At 34.3% G+C, this 15,032-nt stretch overlaps 1 protein-coding gene across 4 annotated transcripts in view; it reads left to right on the forward strand.

Moving 5' to 3' along the window:
• WTAP (WT1 associated protein) overlaps positions 1 to 14,813 on the forward strand; it is a 34,885-nt gene extending 20,072 nt beyond the window's left edge. For 3 of the 4 annotated variants that reach the window (XM_072643837.1, XM_072643836.1, XM_072643838.1), the window contains exons 5-8: positions 657 to 784; positions 7,397 to 7,575; positions 12,349 to 12,503; positions 13,553 to 14,813. In XM_072643837.1, coding sequence (XP_072499938.1) covers positions 657 to 784; positions 7,397 to 7,575; positions 12,349 to 12,503; positions 13,553 to 14,133 — 1,043 coding nt within the window. In that variant the 3' untranslated portion in view covers positions 14,134 to 14,813. Of the gene's footprint in view, positions 1 to 656; positions 785 to 7,396; positions 8,140 to 12,348; positions 12,504 to 13,552 lie in introns of all 4 variants that reach the window. The other variant, XR_011974685.1, reaches the window with a different exon arrangement.
• The last annotated feature ends 219 nt before the right edge of the window (positions 14,814 to 15,032 follow it).

A 15,032-nucleotide genomic window follows, 5' to 3' on the forward strand; every position in this document is an offset into this window, starting at 1 on the left:
CCAGGTGACCTGCTTACATCACCTGGAAGTTTTAAGTCACATGTGATGGGAGGAGCTTGTTGAAGGGGTGGAACAGGAAGGCTGGAGCAGAGCTGGGGGAAAGTTGGTGGGTTTAGTCAGAGCTGGGAAAGATGTAGGTGGGCACAGGGTTAGGCTTAGGCTCCTGAGAGTGTGTTTGTGGGAAAATCCCATGGTGGGGGTGGTGGGGGGTGGCTTGGGAATGGCTTTGCCCCCTGTGGTGATAACCTGTATTGACTCGGTTGCTATGACGGATTTGGCTTCCTGGTATCTAAATTATTTTTCTTCTGCCTTCTATATTCATAGTCAACCACCAGTGCTGTGAATATTGCCTTGTTGATACAGGGGGAGTGGAGCTGGGATTAGATTGTTGAATTTTATTCTTTTAAACTAATTGTTAGCAAGCGCCTTTTGTTTACTTTATAAAACTATACTATATCTTTTTGAAATAAGACTTTGTAATTTAGAGCACACATATCCTATTTATAAACAGCACCCTCATCCCAAATTATGATTTGAGATTTTTGACTCTCATGTTCAGTGGATTTGAAGCAAATAGTTCTGTGTAGTATTCAAATGAAGCTTCAAGTAATCTCAATGTGGTTTTCTTTTTTATCCATTTTTATCAAAAACTTTAGCTAATGATGTAACTGGCCTGAGAGAGTCTGAAGAAAAGCTAAAGCAACAACAACAAGAGTCAGCAAGAAGAGAAAATATTCTTGTGATGAGACTGGCAACCAAGGAACAAGAGATGCAAGAGTGTACTGTAAGTATTTAAAGTTTCACATGTGTTTAACAAAATAGGTTATATTATCTGTTTTATGCTGTGTTCTTAATACAACATATTAATGTTGAGCATGTTTCATCATTAGAGTAGATAAACTTTGACCTGAAAAATGTTAGACTAAATTTAGACTTCTTCCATCTAAAATTAACCTTTTAACATTTTGTGGTTGGTTTTTTTCTTAATTGGGATTTGTATTTTCCTTTAAGCTGGAGACTCTGAATTTCCAAACTTAAAGAGTTAATACCCTATTTTATATTTTCTATAAACAATCTTATCTCAGAAGGAGATATTAAAATAAATTTCCTTTTTTCTTTCATTCTATGAGCCAGTCGTATCACTAATTTCTCATCTGTATCTTTATGACCTTTTAATCTTTCTTTTTCTTTATCATTTCAGTTCACCTTCCTTATCTGAATATAAACCAACCTAACTAAAATCTTTTTTCAGACTTCACTTAACCTTCCAACAAATTATGTGTATTTAGTGTTGCCTTTAATTTTGCCTTACTTTAGACTAGGTTAGAAGTGGTATTATTCTGTATGCTGCACTGCTTCATTTCTTTACTGACTTGTCAGTAGAGATAAGTAGCCAGAAGTCAAAGAACTCACAGATTCTCAAAACAACTTGGAGTGACTAGAGCTACTTATTATGAATATAAGTGAAAATTCCCTCAGCCACAGACAGTCCTGATTATACCCTCTCCATTGACATATCTTTCTTTCTGTCTTTTCTTACAGTTCGAGTTTATGGTGTGTGCTATCTGTTTCTCTATTAACATTTTAAATTACAGCATTTCCATAACTAGTCATTACCAGTATCAAATCTGGTGCCCCCTTTCTAATTCTCCTTAAGATTTTTGTAACCTTAGGCTGTGATAATCATTTGTTGTTTATTTCCAGTCCAGGCTAATTGGACTAGTTCTAACCCAATCATGTCCCATCCCAGCCCTAGACTGGATTTTCACTCCCCCATCCCTATTTAACACTCCTTAAATATACGAATCCCTTCTTCAGGGCCCAAATTGAGTGTGTCATCTGTTCTACAAAAATTCTTCCCCCCCCCCCCCCCCCCCCCCCCATTAAATCTTTTAGAATGTTCTTATTTTCCTCATCTATGGTGTACTTATGTTTTAACTTATTTATGTCTCTCTTGATCCCTCTCTCTCTCTCTCTCTCTCTCTCTCTTTCTCTCTTTCACATACACACACATACCATCTTACACACATACCATCTTCAATAGAATGTAGGCTTCTTAAAGGAATCAGTTTTTTTTTTTTTTGCTTTTTATCTTTGTAACTTTTACATACAGAAGATACTTAACAAATGTTCATTAAATTTAAATTCTAGGGCAGTTTTGTAGAATAGTAAATTCCCTGTCCTTGGAGATCTTCAAATTTTTAAATTAGAGGCTTCATTACCACTCTAGGGAGAAGATGTAAAAAGAATCTGTGCTTTGACCAGGAGTTACATCAGATGATTTTTGGAGTCCCTTCCAACTCTTTAAATTTCTAGGATCCTCAGATTTATTCTTCAATGTACAATCGTAGGCTCTGGCCCTATTCCCTTCTACCAAGACATATGAACTATTAACAGCTTCATAGTTGTACCATTGTTGTTCAATCAAAACCTAGGAAAGATGTTTTCTTCCTGGGTCTTTCCTGTTTACTCTGAGCTATACCTAAATGTCCCCACTTGATTCTTCCTTGTTGTTTTACCAAGTCAGTCATCAGTCACTTTATTTAAGAATATATTTTGCTTTCAAGGAAAACACCATGAGTTGCTTTTTGGTTGTGGTTTTTTTTTTTTTTTTTCAATTTCTGTTCTTAAATCTTGCTGCTGCTCTCTCCATAAAATTATTCCTTATTCTCTTTATTTTCAGTGATAATCCATCACCATTGCTTTTTTTTTCTTACTAGTTGAGAATGGCTTTGGGAATGAAGGTGAGATTCGCCAGTTTTCATCGTGTGATCCCCTTGCCCAAAAGTCTCATTTCAGGCAGGATAATTTCCCTTTATGGTCTTTATGCCTTTTTAAAAACCATATTTTCCCTAGTACCGTAGGACCTGTCAGCCAAATGACTATTGTTAATTCAAAACCTACTACCTCTCCTCAGTGGGTTTTATATATGGAAAATTGATGATAATGTTTGGACAGAATGTATAATCTTTATTACCCACCCTCCAAATACAATCAATGTTTTAAATTTATGATAAGATACAGTTGGTCTATTTAACAAGATTATGAACTGCTAGAGTTCAGGGATATAATTTGGTTTATTTTCTATAGTATCTAACACATTGTGGGTGTCTGCAGATTTTTTTACATTGCATCTGTGAATGCAGAATACTATTTCTTTGTTACTCAATGTAATGTTTAACAAAATTAACTTAAGCTATCTCCTAATATATACCCAACAACTAATGTCAGTCCTTCTGAAATTATCACTGTATTTGAATGAATAAAAGGGCACTTACTAAGCACTTACTATGCACTAAGCACTGTATTATATAACTAGATAAAGCAAGAGTCTCTACTTTTATGGAGCCTACACTCTAAATTGGGAATACAACACAGAAATTTATCTGCATCTGCCTGGTGGATGGGAAGGCCATATATGATAACTTTGAAGAGGTAAAGAACACTAACAATTAGGCTTAGAAAAGTTTCCAATAGGAGATGGCCCTGAGCTGAGGCTTTAAGGAAGCAAATGATGCTTAAATGGTAGAAGTGAGGGGAGAGTACATTCCAAGCATAATGAAAACAGTCAGTGCAAAGAAAGGCATGGAGGAGGCAAGGGATAGAATACCCCATTGATCTAACAGCAAGTAGGCTGTTTTTGTTGGAACAGATAGTGTGTAGAGGGAATAATGTGGGAAAAAAATCTGGAATCAATGTGTAAAGGGCTTTAAAATGCCCTTAGGAATTTGTGTTTTATCCTAGAGATAATAGGGAATGACTTAAGGTTTTCAGCAGTTATTCCTGTGGACGGAAACATTTTTGGCAGCTCTGTGAAAACTAGGTTGGATTGTCGTTGTTTTTTCATTGACTGAAATTTTCTGATAGAGAAATGAGACCCTACCCTAGTAATCCAAATTAACCCACATTATGATGCATGTCTTGAAGTTGTACTTTTGTCACAATTCCATAAATGTTTAGCATGTTCTCAATTCTGATTGAAATCTTGGAAAACACAAAAAGTATTTTAATTGCACTCATAGGTTTCTTGTTTAAAAGGATTTCTAGTTCCCTATCTTAGCCCATTGCTGTTCTGTGTTTGATGAAAAGCCAGGCCTAAATCTCTAGCTATAGATAAAATCGTGGGCTAAGAAATAGGAATTATACCTATCTCTTATGTTTCCTATCATTCTAAGCAAACCATTTGATGCATGTCATTTTCTTCATGTCTAAGATATTTCTTTAGCTTTTTTCATGAGAAATTGAGTAATGAATGATTTTTCTTTTAATATGGAAGTCTTCAGAGAGCTACTTCCAACTCTCAATGAGGCTATGCTGATGATGATGCATTGACAGTAATCCAAAATTTTGTTTTTGTTGGGATATATTTTTTGTGTTTAATTGAAATAAGAGTATTGAAAACCTGACCTCAAAAGGAACTTAGAGTACTACTTCATTTTCTGTTCTAAATCTTCCTTGTTATCAATTCCCTGTTAGGCGAAGATAGATAACATTCCCTTCCAGGCCAAGTCACCTGAGAAGTGAGGAGAGGAACTTTTGACAAGACATTGTCAGAAATTTCCCTTTATGCTATCAAAAGAATTATTAATTAAATGCATTACTTTCAGAGACTTTCCTCTGCTTCACTGTCGTCATTCAGTGGATGATACTGTTGTTAAATAAAGCAGAGTAGGTGTTTAGCTTCTACCAGAAATAGATTTAACTGGAGTATGTTATAAATTACCATCATTGTTATTATGAAGGGATGGTAATTGCTTATACCATTAAAATGTCCAAAAGGTTATGAATGAGTTAACTGGATTTTGTGTTTTGAATAATTTCTTGATTGATTTCGATATTCTAGAGACATTGGCCCAATATATTCAGGTATTTTTGCCCTAATTGTATCTTCACATCCACAAGTAAGGCAGTTTGTTGTATCTCCCTCACTGTTTTTGCCTTCACTAATTTTTAAAAATGTCTTTAAAATGAAACTTGTCTATTGGAATAAACATTCCAATAAGCAACTAATGTTACATCAGCAATCTTGGAACCATTTATGAATTGTTGTTATTTGTGACATGGTTGTGTGTGAATTGGCATTGCAATTATCAGTGGTTATGTGTTTAGAGACATCATGGCAGGGGATAGAGACTGGGCCTCTGAGCCAGCAAAACCCTGTTCAAGTCCCACCTTGGACACATCCTGGACATGTGACCCTGGGCAACTCATTTAACTTCTGTGTGGTCTTAGCAACTGTAAGGTCATAAGTTGCAGAGAAGTTGCCAACCTGCACTGATAAACAAGTTCTTCTTCTGGAGCTCCCTGCACCAGTGAAATCACAGGTCCACCCTATCCTATCCTGTGCCTATGTGTGGTACAGTCCTAAATGTATGGCCAGTATGGTAAACAAATTCCCTGTAAGCATTTTTAAAGTCTTGATTTTAGGTAGCACACATGGGCTTTTAAAGATATCCTCAAAATAAATGTACAGTGAAATAAGTTATGTGATCCCTGTAGTGTGCCATTTAAAGAGGAGACTAAAGGTGTTTTTAAAAACATCATTTATAATCTTTTTTTAGCTTTGGGACAGGTCACCTGAACTAAATCCACTTTGGGGTAAGAGGATTAATGTTAGTACAGTCCTATTTTACAAATTGCTAAATATAAATTTATACAGTGTGCCCTATGTGTCTTAGTGCAGTTTTAAGCTTTAATAATTTCAGAGGTATGAATACTACAAACTTAGCAAAAAGTTGAACACATTTAAATTTTTAAAATGTTGATATTTCTTAATAAAATTCAGTATAACCACCATCTTTATAAAAACTTTCATCACCTGCTGGTCAGTAAATGAAAAAGGATTGCATTTGTAATCTTAGCCTTAAGATCATCCAAAGAATGAAGTTTTGATTTATACTTGACAGTTTTGACATTGCCCCACAGGAAAAAAAAGTCTAATGGAAATAGATCAAGTGACTGGGGTGGCCAAATTAGAGGACCTTCTACTTATCCCCAAGTCTGAGAAAGTATTGACAAGCTGTCAAGTGCACACGCAATGTATAATTATATGATGCCACATCTTTCTTAAAATTTACTTTAAATTCATAAAAGTAAATAAGTATAAATGAAATTTAAAGAATTAAACTTTCAAATAATGCTTTTTTGTAGTTTATAGCATTTATACTTCACTAGAACTTTAGGGACACTGCACAATGGTAATTTCACTATGCCAATACACAATAATGAAGTGGACAATTTGGAACTTTGTGTGCAAGTATGACGGGGAAGGTGGCGTTGGGCTGGGTATACTCTGCTGGGGGCGGCACATGTGTTGGCTATATATTTTAAGTTGCTATTTATATTAAAATTTTGTTTCTTACATCTGTCATACCACATTTTTTTTTTTTAAATCAAATTACAATGCCAAACTGAGGCCAAAACTTTCACTTTTTCATCTATTTTTCCACATTTATGTTTGTGGGAGACAGTGTAATATGGTGGGTAAAAGGCCAGCCTGGGAGTTAGGACAATCTGAGTTCAAGTCCTTCTTCTGTCATGTTGGTGTGTGACTCAGGGCAAGTTATTTAACTTCGCAGTGGACCAGGCAACTCAATGTTACATAAATTGTGGATCAGAATTAGTAGGGAAGAATTTCCTCGCTAGAAGTTCTGTTTACCAGTGAAATTGCATTGGTTATCTAGAGCCTACCTCAAAAAGTTTTAGTTTAATATTAGTCTTGTTTTTAGTTGTATTTTTGTGGTGGGTTTTATATTTAATAGTTTGCACAGGTATGCATAGATATAAATCAGAAATATGCCTTTTGTTTTTCAGACCTGTGAATTCACTCTTTACACTATTTTTATATGAGAACTATTCAATTTCAAATGCATTGCAGCGTTAGACACTACGCTAGTTGTAGTTGTGTGGGAATTCTTTTTCATACAGTATAATTTTCTGTAGACTTGTATTTTTTCTAAGTCAAATCAATTTTTCTTAACATGATAATGTTTTGAAAACAGAAATTGCTTATTCCTTCTGGAGTTATTTGATTTCTTGTCTTGTAGGCTTATAAAATGGTTGAACAGCATTTTATTTTCAATCCCAAATGTCACTGGTAGGGTGCTTTTGAAGTCACAAAGATATGGTCTTCAAATTCAGGCTTACAGTAAAATCAAGCAGCCTAACAGATTATAGCTGTTGGTTTTTTTGTTGTTGTTGATTTGAAAGCACTTGAAAAGGCTTTTAACAGGTTTTATTTCATCAGTAATCAGTTTAACCAAGTATTTTCTCTATTTGGGGCTGCTTTTTTTTTTGATCCATTGTTATTTGTACATAATTGGAAATGTGTTCTCTGAAACTCACATGAGCTCCTTCTTTGATGTGGTAGTAATAATTTATTTTTTATTTTGCACAGACTCAAATCCAGTACCTCAAACAAGTTCAGCAGCCTAGTGTTGCCCAACTGAGATCAACGATGGTGGACCCAGCAATCAACTTGTTTTTCCTAAAAATGAAAGGTGAACTGGAACAGACTAAAGACAAACTGGAACAAGCCCAAAATGAACTGAGTGCCTGGAAATTTACGCCTGATAGGTAAACAAAACATACTCCCCAGTCAAGACTTCCCTGACAGTCCCACTACGAGAATGCTATGGTGGGACAGCCAAGTACTCGTTTCCACACCAAGACTCAGACGTTTTGAGCCAAAAAAGCCACATTCTTATACTGTCCAGCTTGTAATGCTTAATGTAAAACTTACCAGATGAACCTTGTGTTTCAGCTTTTTCTCTCCTCCCCCCCCTTGCTTCAGAGGCCTGACAGCGTCGGACTATTCCGAAGAAGTGGCCAACTTCGAAAAAATTCCCTTTCTAGAACATGTAGACACTTGACAAGTGTTTCTGTTTGAAGAAAATAGAGGGAGAAACAGAAGTCTTAAGTCTGTGGCACACTGTGTCTACAGACAGTTTGGAGGAAAGAAAACCTAGAGATTTTAAATCATGAATTGAACATGTAAAATTCCAGTAAAATGTAAAAATGGAATATGCTTCGCTCTTAACCTTGAGCCTAGTGACTTAGAGACACTAGAAGTCAGTTTTGCCAATAAGACTGTGGACTTCCTGCTTATTCTTTGAACTTCTGGGTCAAAACTCAAATGAGGTGAATTTTGCTCTATCTATATCTATCTATATACATATAAATATATAAAGGGTTTAATTTGCTTCAATAGTGATGACAGGATCAAGTAACACATACCAGTCATAGTTCTCATGCTTATCTTTGGGCCCATCTAGTTCGGGGCTCATTTATGGTTTTAAGCAATGATTTGTTCTTTGGTTGCAAATGATGTAGATAATTGATTCAGGACTGTACAAAAATGAAGGTGTAGTATCTATAGATTTAAATTGTCTGGAGCATTATATATAAGCAATCATTTCACAACTAAACTGTTTAAGGATATTGGTTGTGATAAGCCTCACTGCATATTTTTTTTCCAGTATTATGAAAATTATTACATCTCCACATTAATTAGGCACGTTATAATGGTAACCGTTCTTCAGTGTTAATGGGGATGTGTTTTTATTTCATATTGTATTGGGGCCTTTTGTAATTATTTTCTTGACTTAAAATATGCCTTGAAATAGTTGTAATAGCTCAAGGAATTTCTATTGATTTATTCTGTTGTATTTTTAATCATTGGGGTCTATTAAGGGCAGTTGGAAGAGTATTGTTGTGCTCTTCAAAATGAAGGAAAAAGGTTTTTATTTATCACTTCCTAAAGACCTGCATTTATCCAGCTGGTATCAGTCAAGGAGCTTTGTCATTCTTGGTACTTTTTGTCATTTTGTCCCAAGACGTTGCAGTAATATTGTGGGACAACTTCACAGACTGCCTGCCTGAAGATTGGGGTGTCAATCTTGGAAATGTGGGCTGGCAGGATTTTGATGTTTTGTGGATTGGCAAAGGTCTAGTGTTCGTTGCTAGCAAATCCATTTGCTCACTTAGATGTAAGGCATTACTTCTTCATGTCTCCATCCGACTATCCTGGAGGTGAATTTTTTTCTTCAGATCATTCTATAAATCACCAATTCAAGTTTTCATAAGGTGATATTGGATTCTAAGATGAGTGGAAGATAAATGTTCCAGCATGTCCCAGCGTTTAAATGTAATTTTTATGAAAGGTGACTTAAGTTCTCTCTTAATCATTCAAATCAATTGTAAGTATCTTGAATGTATATGATTTAAGGAACTGTTATGTGGGGCATTGGGAAGGGCTGGTGAAGGGGGATTGTTTGTATAATTTTCAGCAAAAAAAAAAAATGGTTCCTAACTTTTTAAAACAAGTAATCAAATCTGTGTATGAAATTAGCCAATTATGACAGCATGAAGATTTCTGTATGAACTTTTTGCCATTAAAAGTGAAAGAGATTGATTTTGATATCATAGGAAATTTTATTGATATGTATTTACTCAAGGCAATATATGATGTTTTTAAAACTTGTTACACAGGTAATTAGAAAGAATACTTTGAAATCTGCATTTTTTAAAATTGCAGAATAGAGAAGAGATTTATCTCAGGTTTTATTATATGATTGCCTTTAAACAGGTTATCATTGGTTTATGAATATGTTGTCTTGCATAGTTCAAATAGAAATTGGTGATTGTTTTCATACATGCAATTTAATTCTTAATTTTTAGAAGGAGAAGAACTCAGAGAAATATTTGTAATATATATTCGTGTGAAGATACTTTTAGGAACATCTCAAATACCAATAAATACCAATGTTTTTTAATTATCCATATGCATTTAAATATTTGAGAAGCTGTATCTCTTAAGGGGCCAAATTCCCTTTTTAAAAAAAGAAAGAAGAGAAAGAAACAGGGAAACAACATCATACAACATTATGTTTTCAAAATACTTGAATTGATTATTATGTTTGATTTGTGAGTTGAAAAAAGTTAGTTCTGAATTTTATCTAGAGATAGGGTTTCTTATTTACCATATAGTCTCATTTAGTCATACAGACTCATAGACAATTCTTATGAATTTGCTAAGTTAGATTTCATTTAATAGTTTTGGTATCGTTACTACTACCCCATGATAGATAACTCAAATAGAATAAATGTGACAGTCTTATAAATAGAGTAGTTGCAGCAATATTGCAAACAGAAACATCGTTAAAAATGCTTCTAGAAAGATCTAAATTTCTTTGTTTACAAAACAATTCATTTCTTATCATTTTATCATGCATCAAATTAAGTGTCATGCTTAAAACTGAAGGAGAAACAAACACTTTAATTAATTTTATAATTAATATCCATTTTATATCCTTGCACAAGTTGGCCTTTCAGGAATCTTTCAAATGGTAGTCAAAAAGACTTGTTTTTTGCTCATTTCTACTGATACTACCAAGAAAGCAAGTTACCAGAAAGAATTTATGAAGAAAAATTAGACATTCTCTACTTCTGTTTGTGACCCTAACATCCATTTCAAACTGCATCTTTACTACATACGGTTCCTAGTTGATTCTCAATTAGTAAAAATTTGGAAACTATAATATTACAAATTACAGATTACATTCTGGGGAAGCATTCTTATGAATTTGGAGTTCTTAGTGACGATGAATTGAACAAGGATACTAAATAAAAGCATAAATATAAATCAGATCTCTTTTTTTAACGCAAAAGAATAATTTTTCTATTAGGTGTTGACTTGTAGTTTGGCCAAATATGTGTTTGTGTCTTTGTGATTGCTTTTGTTTTGTCTAAGCCCCAATTGTCTAGGTTTAGCCATAGTTTATATTTCATAAGGAAATTCAGTTAATTCGTATTTTGCATTTGAAACTAAATATTTACTTGAATTAACTACAAGACCTGGCATTGGACATCGCATCAAGGACAGAAAACAAGTGGTTGTATATATTCCCATTGTTAAGTTTTCAAGACTTGACTGGACCAGATGCCATTGGGAGCAACACATCTGGAAAGTATGGGAAGCCTAAACGAAAGATAAAGAGGACACAGTGTTGGCACTGATTTTTTGGAATATATAACCTGTTATAAGTTACTTTTCAGGAAAAAAAAACCATCACAAATTGAAACATCTGATTTAATTTTGCAAGGGAAAGCTTTAAATTATAATAGCTTAACTTAGCTTTTTTTTCTTCACCTAAGATCTCTATGAGTTTGAAACTTAGTGACAACAATATCCTTCTTATATTCAAGTTCTGAAGAACTTTAAAATTTTAATCAGGTCTTCTTTTTAAAGGATTTTGAACATACATGATGAAAAACAGTTTTTATATTGTTGCTGAACAAGATCTTTTTTTCTCCCAGTTTGTAGACAAACTGAATTGAGGAGGTTTTAAGGTTTACATTTTCTATTGTTGTATTTTGCATAGAATTCCCTATGGAACTGTAATGGTTTTCAGAAAGTATAACTAGCCCAGTTTGGTAAATATTCACTTTTGCATTATTGTTTGAAAAATATATCCCGTAGCTTTATTCTATCCCAAGATGCATCATTTTGTACATAAAATTGTAGATATCTAAACAAACCCCAAATTGATCTATAGCTAAGTCCAAGTTTAGGAAGAATTAATACACAAAAAAGTTTATAAAACTGGTAAATTAAGGAATATGTATTTTTACTACTAATGGATTCTTTTCTTTAGAAAAGAACCTAATGAATTTCTTTAAATATCAATCTCTATTTAATATATATCTTTATGAAGTGAATATGATCCACAAAGGTTCCTAAAAAGTCAGATGTAAATTACTCTAGAGTAAATGCTTATTTATATGAAATAATTTTTTTAAGCAATACTTCACATAACCCTTCTTGCAAACATACACTTAAATACGTGTGTGTTAACATAGATTTTTACATGTTTTCTTTAAAACGGGGCATTCCTAACATACCTATTTTGAATATCAAGTTTTCATTCTTCACTACTTAATCATTATTCCCTAAGCAGAATATTGAATAAAATTTTTGGTAGCGTGCTTGGCCTTTAGATTCCCCCGTGAATATTATTTTTGTTAGCATACTGGGGTAAGAATGAATGGATTCCGTATTGGATTTAATGCTGTGATATAAAAGCAAGAAATGGCCATTTTAGCCATACGTATTTAAGTTTTGCTTTTTTACTGCTGACGTCAAGTAACTGAAATGCCGAAGATCAACATGCACAAGAGGAAAAAGTGGTAATTACAGGGAGATTTACTATTGTGACTTAGTTATTTTGAGCTATAATGTATAAATTGTGATGTCTGGAAAACATTTACTATTGCTATTAAAATTGTAATCAAGGAAGATTATGAAAGATTTGGTCTTCATTTTGTGATGGAAGGCTCTTTCCTTTGCAGCCAAACAGGCAAAAAGTTAATGGCGAAGTGTCGAATGCTTATTCAGGAGAATCAAGAGCTTGGAAGGCAACTGTCCCAGGGACGTATTGCACAGCTTGAAGCAGAGTTGGCTTTACAGAAGAAATATAGTGAAGAACTTAAGAGCAGTCAGGATGGTAAGGGCTTACTTTTTGAACGGTATTCCTTGAAAACTTTGCACTGGCTTTAAAAATTTGCCAACTTGAATGTAGTACAAGTTGTAGTAGAATTGGATTACCTTCTTTACATAATAACATTGTGAGGAAAGTAGTATTTGAAGAATGGGAAAGGGGACAAGGGTAAAAAAGGGACATTTAAACTATAGATTTCTTATGAATACAAAGGCCATTCCTTTACTGTCCAATTTATTAAGTGAATATGCATGTATATTAAGTACTTAAGAGAGGCAGGGCAACATAGCTATACTTAAACCAGTTTGCATAGTTGCAGCCATCCTTTTTCCTTTCTTTAGCAGTTATGGAGACAGTAAAGATATATGGAGGGAAGTATCCAAGAATTGATTGTGCAAACTAGAATTCATATTTGAAATAATGTATGAACTTCATTGGAATAAACTGCTCAAGTAACATCTTAAAATGTATTATCTGGCCCTTTTACTTCTAGTAAGCATAATCTGTAAGTTTTATAAAACTGATTTATCCACACAGCCTACTAAAATTTGCCACATGTTTGCTGTTTTTCTTAGGTGCTTTAAGAGTTTTTTTTAGGGAAGTGTGCCTTTTCCCTTCTCTTTCCCCCTCCTTCTAAATTCTGAAAATGTATTTTGTAACTATTTTGCAGAGTTAAATAAAATTAGCGTAGTCAGCGGATTTCTTAATTAGCTGTGCTTACAAGTAAAAATGGTTTTCCATGAGTTGTCCTAGTACTCAGAATCCATATATCTTAATGTAGTAGGCTGTTTTACTTTTTTTTTTCTCTTAACCTCTGTTTTAAGCAACTTTCTCTAAGAAGGCTTAGGAAGAAGACATCAAATGGACCACCTGTAGTGTACATATAAAATATGTGAAATTGATCTGAAAGTTAACCCTAGATAAATTTCAAACCTCATTTGTCAATATTTTACTTGAATACCCTTGTTTGAATTCTAGATAATAGTATTATTCTCCTACTATATGAAACTTGTTTTTGTGATATTAAAAGCAGGTTTGACTTTTTCTTTGTACAGAACTCAATGACTTCATTATTCAGCTTGACGAAGAAGTAGAGGGTATGCAGAGTACCATTCTAGTTCTTCAGCAACAACTGAAGGAGACTCGCCAGCAGTTGGCTCAGTACCAGCAGCAGTCTCAGGCCTCAGTCCCAGGTACCAGCAGGACTCCATCTTCTGAGCCTTTAGACCAGGGAGAAGTTGTGGGTAAAGACTGCAGCCGTCTGGCTAATGGACCAAGTAACGGCAGCTCCTCCCATCAGAGGACGTCTGGGCCTGGATTTTTTAGGGAGGGTAACACAACAGAAGATGACTTTCCTACATCTCCAGGGAATGGTAATAAGGTCTCCAACAACTCTGAAGAGAGAACTGGCAGAGGAGGTAGTAGTTACATAAACCAACTCAGTACGGGGTATGAAAGTGTAGACTCTCCCACTGGCAGTGAAAACTCTCTCACACACCACTCAAATGACACAGACTCCAATCATGATCCTCAAGAGGAGAAAGCAGTGACTGGGAAAGGTAACCGAACTGTGGGTTCCCGTCATGTTCAGAATGGTTTGGACTCAAGTGTAAATGTACAGGGCTCAGTTTTGTAACATTTTTCCAGCAACATTTTTATACAGTGTCATTTAATTTGGGAGAGGATACTGTCCAGAAACAATTTTAATTAGTGCATACTTTTTGTCACAATTTGCCTTTTTGTGCAGTGTGGGGTTTTTTTGTTTGTTTTTGTTTTTTTTTTTTCCTTGCTTCAATACCTCTGCCACTTTGGAAATTGTAACAGTTAATTACGTTGAACGTTGCTAAAAGGACATTTGTGTAGGCTCAAGTTATTTTTATATGAGTTAATGTGAAGTTGAAAATGGAAATAATTTCCACAAAGTATAAACACAATGATGTCTGTATAAATCCATGTATATCTAGAACCCGTGCTGTGTAAGGGCATTCTTACTCATACTGTTCTTATCCTTATGCAACATTCAGATTTGTCATAGTAGTTGTGGGTTTATGACTGCCAAGTTTGCCCAGTACAGTAGTTTTATCACTAAAAGTTGGACTGTTGATGGAGTCCCGTAGTAGTTTCAGTGTTAATTACAGTTTTTTCCACCATACATCTGTGCATTTTCTCTTTAGGTGACTGAATGTTTAAGAATTTTGTGTGCATAGTTACTCAGTTTTTATGAACTGTTGTATCCTGTTAATGCAGATTGCTCTGTGACTCCACTATATCTTACCTGTACTGACCAAACCTAAATAAAGATTTTTAATAATGTAACTCCTTCATTAGTTGTTTTTTTAGTATTTAATAGCACTGTTTTCCATGAACATCTGAATTCCAGTTCAGCATACTTCAATCAGTTGCAAGACTGAGACCTAAGTTTATGCTGAGTCTAGGATGCTTTTTAAAGAGAGACAGTTAGTGCATGATCTAACTTTAGTTCATTCCAGTAAATTATGTTATTGCTTGTTTTGAATATTGAATCAGTGCTATTTC

This window comes from Notamacropus eugenii, chromosome 2 (assembly GCF_028372415.1).
Source record: "Notamacropus eugenii isolate mMacEug1 chromosome 2, mMacEug1.pri_v2, whole genome shotgun sequence".
Lineage (NCBI taxonomy): Eukaryota > Metazoa > Chordata > Mammalia > Diprotodontia > Macropodidae > Notamacropus > Notamacropus eugenii.